At 57.0% G+C, this 10,424-nt stretch overlaps 1 protein-coding gene and 2 non-coding genes across 3 annotated transcripts; all 3 read right to left on the minus strand.

Annotated features, from left to right (window-relative positions):
• ZSCAN23 (zinc finger and SCAN domain containing 23) lies at window positions 1–5,148 on the minus strand. Its single transcript, XM_027766023.1, has 4 exons — window positions 4,451–5,148; window positions 2,620–3,090; window positions 1,777–1,885; window positions 1–1,430 (listed from the first exon to the last, which is right to left on the minus strand). Exons 2-4 carry the CDS (start codon window positions 3,013–3,015, stop codon window positions 781–783), a joined length of 1,155 nt encoding a protein of 384 aa, XP_027621824.1. The 5' UTR covers window positions 3,016–3,090; window positions 4,451–5,148; the 3' UTR covers window positions 1–780.
• A 4,130-nt stretch (window positions 5,149–9,278) lies between these two features.
• TRNAT-UGU (transfer RNA threonine (anticodon UGU)) lies at window positions 9,279–9,352 on the minus strand. Its single transcript has one exon. It is a non-coding gene; the product is annotated as a tRNA-Thr (tRNA).
• A 981-nt stretch (window positions 9,353–10,333) lies between these two features.
• Window positions 10,334–10,415, minus strand: TRNAL-AAG (transfer RNA leucine (anticodon AAG)). The gene has a single exon. It is a non-coding gene; the product is annotated as a tRNA-Leu (tRNA).
• Window positions 10,416–10,424: the final 9 nt, after the last annotated feature.

Below are 10,424 nucleotides of genomic sequence, written 5' to 3' on the forward strand. Positions count from 1 at the left end.
GATTTCTCCCTTTCTCTCTGTGTCTCTGTCTCTTGGGTGAGCGCATGTGCCCTACACCAAAAATCTCTTTATAAAAAAAATTACAAAAATAAAGTGCTTCAAGTGAAGTGTAGTGGGACGAGCCCTTCCAAGTGGGGAACGCAGCTGGGAGGGCTCCCTGAGCCTAAAGCAGAACCCCAGTAACAAAGCTTGTAATTTATGCTTGGCAATATCTAATGCTTGAGTGGTTTAGTAACAGGGCACTGTCCTAGGAACATGTAAGCATGAGACCAGACATGCAGGACCCAGTGCACTAGAGAGCCCCCACAGGTGAGACAGGTGTGCAGGACCCGGTGCACTAGAGAGCCCCCACAGGTGAGACAGGTGTGCAGGACCCGGTGCACTAGAGAGCCCCCACAGGTGAGACAGGTGTGCAGGACCCAGTGCACTAAAGAGCCCCCCACAGGTGAGAGACAGGTGTGCAGGACCCGGTGCACTTGAGGGCCTCCACAGGTGAGACAGGTGTGCAGGACCTGGTGCATTGGAGAGCCCTCCACAGGTGAGACAGGTGTGCAGGACCTGGTGCATTGGAGAGCCCCCACAGGTGAGACAGGTGTGCAGATCATGAACGGTGAAATCAGCACATGAAGTCATGCTCAGGGCTGCAGGGCCAAGCTTTCACACAGAATCTGACATCACACGAACCTTGGGCTCTCGGCCTGAAGCTCGGGGACCTGGCCGTCCCTCCCATGCTGGGCTCAGACCACCACTGGCTCAGGGACGCGGTGGAGGTGGTGCCTGCTACCGTGCCTCGTGCTGGTGACCCGCTCGGAGGGCCCGGCTGGAGCCAGCGCCCGGGTGCACCCTGCGGTGCTGGACCAGGTTGCAGTGGTAGATGAAGTTCTTGCCACACTCATCACAGGCAAATGGCCTCTCTCCAGTGTGAATTCTCTGATGCTTCACAAGGACGGAGCGTCGGCTGAAGCTCTTGCTGCACTGGGCGCACTGGTGAGGCCGCTCCCCGGTGTGCACCCGGAGGTGGTGGAAGAGCCCAGCGTTCTGGCTGAAGGCCTTGCCGCACACGCTGCACCGGTAGCGCTTCTCGCCTGTGTGCAGCCGCTGGTGCTGGAACAGGCCGGAGCGCTGGCTGAAGGCCCGGCCGCACTCGTCACACTCGTATGGCTTCTCACCCGTGTGCGTCCTCTGGTGCTCCACGAGGATGGAGTTCTGCGTGAAGCTCTTCCCGCAGTCACCGCAGGCGTAGGGCCTCTCGGCCAGTGAGCTCCCCCGCGGCCGCCCCAGCCTGCCCTCGTGCCCGTGGGTGTCTCCACACTTGGGCATCGGGGCGGGGTCGCCATTCAGGCTTCCGAGCATGTCTCCCAGGGGCCTTCCGTCTCCAGAGATGCCCCTCTCTGGGGCCACCTCCACGTTCCAAGCCCCAGCCTTGTCATCTGAAATGATGACATGAAAGACAACATGAAACACAAAACGTGGCGTGCTGGCATGAGGGTACATGTGGTCTTTCCAGAGACAGAAGACACAGAGGCAGGAGCGGGCCAGGGAGGGACGCACACTGTCCTGCTGAGACTCTGAGGCCAGCCACGCCGGCCTGAGAGAGGACGCACAGAATGTCCTGGCCCACCTTACCCTCCCCGTGGACAGAGCTGGGACCGAGCCAGGGCCGCGAGAGCCGGGGCGTGAGAACCGGGTCATGTGGCCTGTTCAGCACCGTGACCAGGCAGACACAGCCGCTGGGTGAACGTGCTGACTGGCTCCCTGAGACACGCTGACCCTCACCGGTCTCCTGCACGGAGTGCTCCTTCCAGGTGTGGACCTGGCCCCACGATGCTCCCCGAGTTGCTGTCTCCTCTGCAAACTCTTCCTGTTCATGTGCACAGGCTAGGACCTGGTGGGGGTTAAAGACAGAGAGACCAGCAGGTGGCATGGTGGTTAAGGCACTAGACTCTCACATGTTTGACCATGGTTTGAGCCCTGGGCCTGGTGGCTTGAAAACCACACAGGGTGCATGTGCATGTGTGCCCAAAATCCCAAGAGGAGAAGGGACTGTGGCCTGGTCATCTTCCCTGAGGGGGTGCTGTCTCACCCTCTTTGTTTCTCTGTCTTTTTCCAGTAAGTGTACACATCCTATAGCAAAAACCTTTAAAAAAAATTTACTTTAATTAAAAATAAATAATTAGAAGGACCAGCAGGTAGTGTGGTAGTTAAGGCGCTGGACACTCACACATGGCCAACCACGGTTCGAGCCCCAGATCTGGTGGCTTGCTTTCTCACTGTCCCTTTCTCACTCTCTCTGTCTCTGGTCAAATTAAAAAAATAAATTAATGAATAAGTAAAATTAAATAAACAATTATTTAAAATATAATAAAATAGATAGATAGAAACAGTGAGAGCCAAATATCAGGGAGAACCTTGCAAGGAGGCCTTCTCAGGGCCCCTGGATATAAAATGAAGGGCCAGAAGCTGGCCAAGAATAAACAGGGTGAGATGAAGAGCCACTGCAGATCCAGTCGGGCATGGGAAGCTCGCCTCCGCTGCTTTCTCCTGTTACACAAAAGCCCCAAGCTTGTTCCCCTCTGTACAACTCCCTCCTCTCCATCTCTCCCAGAACGAGCATCTCACCTGCGGGCAAGGCTCATCCAGCTCCCGCTCCAGCTCCTCCAGCGCAGTCACCGCCTCCTCCCCGCTCTCGGGGCGCCGCTCGCGCACCCAGGCGCGCAGCTCCCCGGGCAGGATGCTCAGGAACTGCTCCAGCACCAGCAGCTCCAGGATCTGCTCCTTGCTGTGGGCCTCGGGCCGCAGCCATCGTCTGCAGAGCTCGCGGAGCTGGCTCAGGGCCTCGCGGGGCCCCGGGGTCTCCTGGTAGCAGAACTGTCTGAAGCGTCTGCGGAAGAGCTCTCTGGTAGGAGAGTGGTTTCTTGACAGGCTGGATTCTCGGGGACAGACAGGGTCCCTCTCCGTCTCCTCCACCTTCACTGCCAGACGACCTCTGGGCAGTCCCACTGTCTGAAGGGCCATTTTACCGTCCCCGTTCAGAAAGAGGATCTATTCCTGATAGTTCCCCCTGAGCTTCTCCTCTGGAAACACCAAGATCTATAAAATAATTGCAGAGGAGAGAGATGACGTGCAGAAAACCTAGTGACAAACAGGTACCAGGAGTCCCTGCACCGGCAACGCCTGACCAGGGACAGGAGAGGTGGGAACCACACAAGCCCAAACCCGCACACTTCGATGGCCGCCTGAGTAGTCTGCACCGGACAGGACCCCAGCTCCACACATCGATGGCGAGCGGACGCTGTCAGGCCCCTGGGCCCAGGGGTCCCTCGATGGCGCCAACAATCAGGAAAGGAAAATGAAACGAAGGGTGGAAGGCAAGGAAAGGTCAGTGATGGAAGGGATCAGGCACTGGTGCCGGTCTGGGAGGCTGAGTCCACAGTGGCAGATCTGGGGGACACCCCCTTCCCTGTGCCCCTCCACGGGCCTGGGCTCAGGTTTCGGGCCTCAGTCTCCTCACCCTGTACCAGAGTGCCTCATCTTTCCAGACTGGCATGCAGGGCAGAGAAGTGGCAGCGTGGGTACGGATGGACTGTGGGTCACCACTGCTGCTGCTTTTCTTGCAAGAGTTATGGGAAAACTAAACGAGGACCTAGTGACCTGAGCGCTCAGTGGAAAAAACCTTAGCATAGTTTACTGCAACGCTCTTGGCCCAGGACACGGCGGTGAAAGAAGTTCTAGTCCTTTAAACCGGGGTTGAGTTTGAGCTTTCTCATGCTTTAATGTCCTGAACTTCCCTATGAACCCCCTTGAGCATCAAAAGAGTGGGCAGCTTTATGTAAGGTAAGATCTCTGCTAAAAAAGAGATAGACCATGACCTCTTCAAGTTCTACAGAACCTTAGCCAGGATAAGAATTAATAAGGGCAATTTCCAAAGGCATACTTATGTAACCGAGTGATTTCTAAGCGCCAGTTTTGGGCCGAGACTTTCAAACTTTGACCAGAACCCTCAATAAGAAATATTTTGGAGTCAGCAGTGGCATGGATGTTAAGGCTCTGGATCTCATGTGGTCAACTGCATAGTTTAAGTCTAGACCCCGTGGCTCGAAAACTATGCCAGGCACATGTGTATGCCCAGAGAGGAGCCTGGAGAAGGGACCTCGCGACGGCCACCTCGCTGGGGTATGATTTTTACTCTCCCTGTCTCTCTGGCCAGCTCATGTGCTGGGTAACAATAAAAAGAAGTGCTATGATCCAGAACACACATGCATGTATAATGAACGTATGTGCATATATGCAATAACTGCACTAATTCAAAAGACGTTGTGTTTCTGACTCATGTTAAGTGACACGCTATTTCAGAGAGGCAGAGGCACGGCACGACAGGCTGCTGGATCCTGGCTCCTCCTGAGGGGACCACCCAGAGGTTTCCGGCAGAGGGTGACAAAGCTTCACTTACAGCGGACAAAGGCGTACTGGCTGCAGGGTTAAGGACGACGTTTAAAGTGGACGTTGGGAGACCCTACGGCAGTAATCCGGAGATGACGGCGGCCTGACCCGCGTCAGGACTGAGACTGTCTGGGAGCAAATGTAACAGGGAGACTGCGAGTCCGTGCTCTCACGGGCTGGCTCCACCGAGCAGCCAAGGCTGGAGCCCACGGGAGGTGTGACCAGGATCCCACGAGCTGGAAGGCTGGAAGGGGATCGCGGCGTGGGCCGGGCCGGCCCGGACACCCTGCGGGCCGCGCGGCCTTGGCAGGTCACTGGCGTCTCCTGGGAGTTGGGGCGCGGTCTGCGCACTAACGGCGCCTGCCTCTCGGCGCTACGCAGTGAGGACTCGGGAAAGGGCTTCGGCCAGGGCCTGCGAGCCGTCTGTACGTCCGTCCGGGTTTGTTTTTGATGGGCGTCTAGCAGGGGCCACGTGAACGTAGGCGGAGGCCCGCTTTAAAGCCATCCTTGCTGCTGTTCGCGACAGATCCGCAGAACCGGACGCCGAGAACGCGAGCGTCCCCGTCCACGCGGGCAGCGCCGACCCGGCCCCGGCTCCGTGGCCGCCCCTCCCACACCCAGGCCGGGCGCAGCTCACCCGGGCCCCGCGGGAGCAGGAGCCGCTGCGCCGGGCCGTGCGGTCCCCTGTCCTGCTCACCCGCAGCCCGAATACGCCCAGAGGCCGGAAGTGCGTCACGGCGGCGCGCCTGTCGTGGAGCAGCGCGTGCCCGCGGTCCTTCTAGGAAGCCCGGAGGCCTCCGCGCTCTGTGGTGCCTCGAGGCCCGCGCGGCGCAGTGACCAGCGGCAAACAGATCGCCGCGGCGTAGCTGCCACCGCCCCACGCGACAGCCTGCACAGCAGCCTAGTGGAGTCTACAGCCCAGTGCTCCGTCCAGACCCCCTCGACCCACTTTAAAAGCACATCCCGCGTGCCGGACACGTGTCTGTGCGTGCCCAGACCCGACACCAGGGAGAGAGGGACCAAGGACGTGGGCAACCAGGCCGCACGTGCCGGGCCTGCTCCCGCCCTTCTGGCCGGCGTGCACGGTTCGGAGGGCTGCGCGCTGGCCGGGGCTCTCCGCACGCCCACCTGCCGGGATCCTGCCTGTGGCCTCCGTCGTCCGGGAAGACCGCTGCTGTGCACGCAGCGTACCCACACTGGCCACCTCACGCTCCTCTTCCTCGGGAGCTCCGGGATGCCTCTCCAGCCTGTCCTGATCCCGAGGATCTCGGACGAGCACTGGGCGGGTGCTTCCCGGCTGTCAGTGCACCCTCCGAGGGGCAGAGCCTTTGGGTGCTCCCTGCTCTGGGGCCGATCTCCCATCCTCAGGCGTAGTGCCACTTTCTAAAGGAAATAGTTTGTCTTTTTTAGCTTTTCATTACGGATAAATTTAGATATATGTAGAACTAAACAGAACAAAAGGTTGCCTTTTGTTTTCCATTGCTGGAGTACATGCATTCGCCAGAGAGAGGAGAGAGAGAAAGCGCCCCAATATGGGGCGTGGTCACGCCGCAGTCTTCCCCTCCATTTCTGCACCCCATCAGGATTCTGGGAAAAGCAAAGAAAACAGCCTTTCCTTCCCCCCAAAAAAACAGACGAGCAGGGACTCTCTATTCTGTACACTGCAGTATTCCCAGAGAGACAGAAAATGAAAAACCACCCCCGGGGGGATGGCCATGCTGCAATCCCTTCTCCTCCAACTCTCCTCTTGGGATCCTGGGCACACACGTGCACACACACGACCTGCGTGAGTTTAAGCCACCGGGTCTGGGACTTGAACCGCAGGCAAGTAAATGGGAATCCAGCGACATAACCATTATGCCAACTGCTGGTCCTTGGAATAATTCTTAAACATTATTTTTAATGACTTCTTGGTGTGTTTTTTTGTTTGTTTTTAGAGAGATTTTTTGCTATAGGGTTAGGGTTAGCGTGCACTGACAGAGAAAGCAATGAATCACCCCCCCAGGGAGGACGCTCCGGGAAGGATTCCATGCCCATTCCCTTCGTTCTCCTCTCAGGATTTTGGGCACGCAGGCACAGGCGTGAGTTTTAAGAATCCCGGTCTGGGACTCACACTGGGGTGGGCCATGTGGGAGTCCAGCCATGTAACATTAAGCCATCTGGTGGTCCCTCCAGGATCGTTTTTTAGAAGTTTACTGGAGCCAGCAGGTGGCGTAGTGGTTAAGGTGCTGAGCCACCACAGTTTGAATCCTGGACCTGGCAGCTTGAATCTCACTCTGGGCCTGTGTGCACACCCAAAATCCTGAGGTTGATTTCTGTCTTTCTGTGGCTTCAGTGAGCACACGCACCCTAGAGCAAAAATCTCAACAATAAATAAATAAGTTAATTCACTACCAATGATCAGACCACAATGTTCCTAGTTTTTGTCATAATAAAAAGTCCTGGGAACCAGCAGTTAGCACAATGGCTATGTCGCTGGACTCCCACGTAGTCGACTGAGGTTTGCGTGCCGGACCCGGTGGCTTAAAACTCACACTGGGCGTGTGTGTGTGCGTGCCCAAGATCCCGAGAAGAGAATGGGGGAGGATTGCAGTGTGACCATCCCCCTTGGGGGGTGATTTCTCGCTTTCTGTCTCTCTGTCTCTGTCTGTCTGGCGAGCACACGCGCCCTATAGTGAAAAACCTCTCCCCCCCCCAAAAAAAAAAGTCTACAGTATACATGATCTCTGCACAAACAATTTAGAAATACAGGAAGTGAGAAATCCCCCCCTCGGGGTAGTTACTAGGGGGATGGCAGGGTAGTTACTAAGGCGATGGCCATACCACATTCCTTTCTCCTCCCCTTCTTCAGGATTTTGGGCACCCACATTCCTGCAGGCAGCATGAATTTTAAGCCTCTGGGTCCAGGACTCCAGCCTAGGTCAGCTAACCAGGAGACCAGGAATGTAACCATTTCACCGTCTGCTGGCCTCTGGGGGACGGATTCTCACAAGTAGGATTGTTCAGAGGAAGAGTATATGCATTTTTAGTAATAGATACTATCAGTTGTTTTCCAAAAGATTATAACCACTTAACATTCCAAAGGACCTTTTCCAAAATTTTTCTTGAAATTTAGTGGTATCTCACATTAATTTTATTTGCTGATGTATCTTAAATTTATATCTCCAGATTTTTTTTCTGAATGCCATGACCTTTTGTCATTCTACACTTAGATGTCTCGAAGGCATTTCAAACAAATATGTCCAAACCCAATCTTGTGAGTTCTTCCTCCAAACCTGGTCCTCTTACAATGTCTCTTTGGTCCCCTTGTCCAAACCAGAAACATGAACACCTCTCTTCACCCTCACACACAACCCATCAGAATATTGTCAGCTCCCCTACGGAGAATGTCACACCACGCCCCTTCTCCTCCATTTCTCCTTTCAGGAGCTGGGCCACACCTCACATGCACCCAGCATGGTTTTCAAGCCAAGTCTGGCCTCAACCATGCGGTCAGCCCTGTGGGAGCCGCTGCCTTCACCACTACGCCACTAGATGGCGACATAGTACACGTTTTAGAAGCACAATTAGTGACAACTACCTGTGAGTCGGTAGTTGGGACAAAATAAAACATAAAATTGTACCCATAGGTCACTCCAAAACCTCATTCTCTCCCTCCAGAGAAGTAAGCACCATCCAGCATGTGGTGGTTTTTATTCCCATGGACATACATATACACAAAATCTTACATTCCCGTGTGTATATGTACATTTTTCTTTTTCTTTTTTTCTGTGTACATTTTTCTTAACTGCTTTTCCTTAGCTTAATACTTTGCCTGTGAGATCTGTGGTGTCGACAGTCTTGTCTGATCACGTATTCTCACTGCCATGCCCTGTTCCAGCTTAGGAATCACCCCAGTCTCCTCACCACTCTCCTGTAGATGAGAACTAGGCTGTGTCCTGCGTGTAGCTCTTATGAGGACTGCCATAGGGAGCGAAGGGCATCTTCCCTCCTGCAAACGTCTCTCTCACTGTCTCTCTCCAGGGAGCACACGCAGTTCTCTGTCTCTCTCACTGTCTCTCCAGGGAACACACGCACCCTACAGTAAACTTTAAACAGAACAAACCCAGCTCCACCCCAGGACCTGGAACAGGGCCTGGTCCATACAAGGTGGCCAGGACTCTTGGCCGAGGTGACACCATAGTGGTGGAGTGCAAACGCAGGCAGGTGAAGGGCCGCCAGGCAGCAGCTAGGAAGGCACTGCGAGCACCCCTCAGCGGCTCCTTCTTCGGCCCTGGACGTGCGCCCACCAGGCAAATGAAGCTTCTAAGTGATCAGCACTGTGGGTGTCCTACTTCGTTTTGTGAGGGTTAGCAGAGCTTGCGATTGTTCTCCGTCCTCTTCTGAAGGTAAGCGTGGCCGTGGGAACGTCCCACTGCATGTATGGTGGACGCACCGTTAGCCTGTGTGGTGCTCCTCAGGGGCCGGCGACAAAGCTGGACTTGTGTCGCAGAGCGGGCGTTGGCAGCTCTGAGTAAGTTCTGGGGGTGTCCACGCCACACCTGCCACGGAGCAGCTCCGTCACCTGAGGGTGCCCAGGCCATGCACGCCATGGAGCAGCTCTGTCATCTGCACCACACACACCACGGAGCAGCTCTCTCATCTAAGGGTGTCCACACCACGCACGCCACGGAACAGCTCCGTCAATATTTGTTGGAGAAAAAAATGAACCACTGGGTGGCAATCCTACCAGGGTTTCCTCTGAGGGTGGGATTGTTATTCACACAGTTTAGGACTAATCGGATCAGGATCAGAATTTGGGGGAAAGGAGGGACTGGCTTTTCAGGAAGAGGAAAACAAGGCCCCACTGGGATTCGAACCCAGGATCTCCTGTTTACAAGACAGGCGCTTTAACCAACTAAGCCATGGGGCCGACAGACGACAGTGCCCCGAGAGCGGAGCTGTCCTTGGTGCCCGCACGGCGGCGTGCGGTGGAACCCGCAGCCGTGAAGACCCGCTCGCGCGCAGTCGGTCCCCGGAGTGAAGCCCCGCTCGCGCGCAGTCGGTCCCCGGACACCGCAGCCAGGGTGCCCGCCTCCGAGCCGCCGGGGCCTGCGGAGCGAGCTCTGCGTCCCCGCCCTCCACCTAACATTCTGCCTCGGCCGAGTGTCCCGGCTGGGGTCTCGGAGGAGCCCGCGGACCGCTGCGGATCTGCGCGCTCGGCCGGGAAACAGGCGGGCCTTGGCGGCTTCACATGCCCGGACCCGGGCCGGGTTCGAACCTGCCTTCGGCATCATCCGGGCTGGCGGCGCGAAGAGGCGGGTGGTCGCTGAGCGGGAATGCCTACTTCCCGGAAGGGCCCCGAGCGCCGCCGCGCGCGCGTCCGATCCCGCAGCCGCCCCTGAGATGCTCCCGGCGCACAGCGGCGTGGGCGTCCGCAGCGCTCCGCGTGGTCCGCGGGGACACAGGGGCCAGAGCGTCCGGGGCCGCGGGGCGTGGCTGCAACCGCGGCGGCCGCCAGGTGGGGGCGCGCTGGCGACGTGTGGTGGGTGAGGGGTGGGCGGGAGTGCACGGCGGAGCGCCCAAGTCGCCGAGGGCAGCAGGGTCCAGCACCGCAGCCGGCAGAGCCAGGATCGGGTGCTAGGCGAGGGGCATGGGGTCCTGGGGGGCGACTGGGCCCAGGCCGGGGGAGGGAAGTGGGCTTTCGGACTCTCGGGCCCTGTAAAAGCTGTTCATGAAACGCGAAACCCAGTTCTTCAGGACAGAGTGGCGAGCCTCCTGGTTATTCGCTTCCTCTTTTTAAGGACGGAGCCGGTTACGCCCACGGTCAGGTTTCCGCATTCTAGGCTGGGAGCGCTCTGCGGCCCTCAGGGAACTGGTAAAAACGAGCCGGTTGAGCCGGTTCGCGTAAAAGTGGCAGCGGTGGGATTCGAACCCACGCCCCCGAAGAGACTGGAGCCTTAATCCAGCGCCTTAGACCGCTCGGCCACGCTACCCCCGTGGAA

The sequence above is a fragment of the Tupaia chinensis genome, unplaced genomic scaffold (assembly GCF_000334495.1).
Source record: "Tupaia chinensis unplaced genomic scaffold, TupChi_1.0 Scaffold140356_1, whole genome shotgun sequence".
NCBI classification, from domain to species: domain Eukaryota; kingdom Metazoa; phylum Chordata; class Mammalia; order Scandentia; family Tupaiidae; genus Tupaia; species Tupaia belangeri.

What these genes read in the sequence shown, in the direction of transcription:
- ZSCAN23 (XM_027766023.1), bottom strand. Translation starts at nt 3,015, where the DNA reads ATGGCCCTTCAGACAGTGGGACTGCCCAGAGGTCGTCTGGCAGTGAAG. An exon ending in TGGATGAGCCTTGCCCGCAG is followed by an intron (nt 1,886 to 2,619) that starts GTGAGATGCTCG and finishes AACCCCCACCAG; the next exon opens with GTCCTAGCCTGTGCACATGA. An exon ending in GCACTCCGTGCAGGAGACCG is followed by an intron (nt 1,431 to 1,776) that starts GTGAGGGTCAGC and finishes TCATCATTTCAG; the next exon opens with ATGACAAGGCTGGGGCTTGG.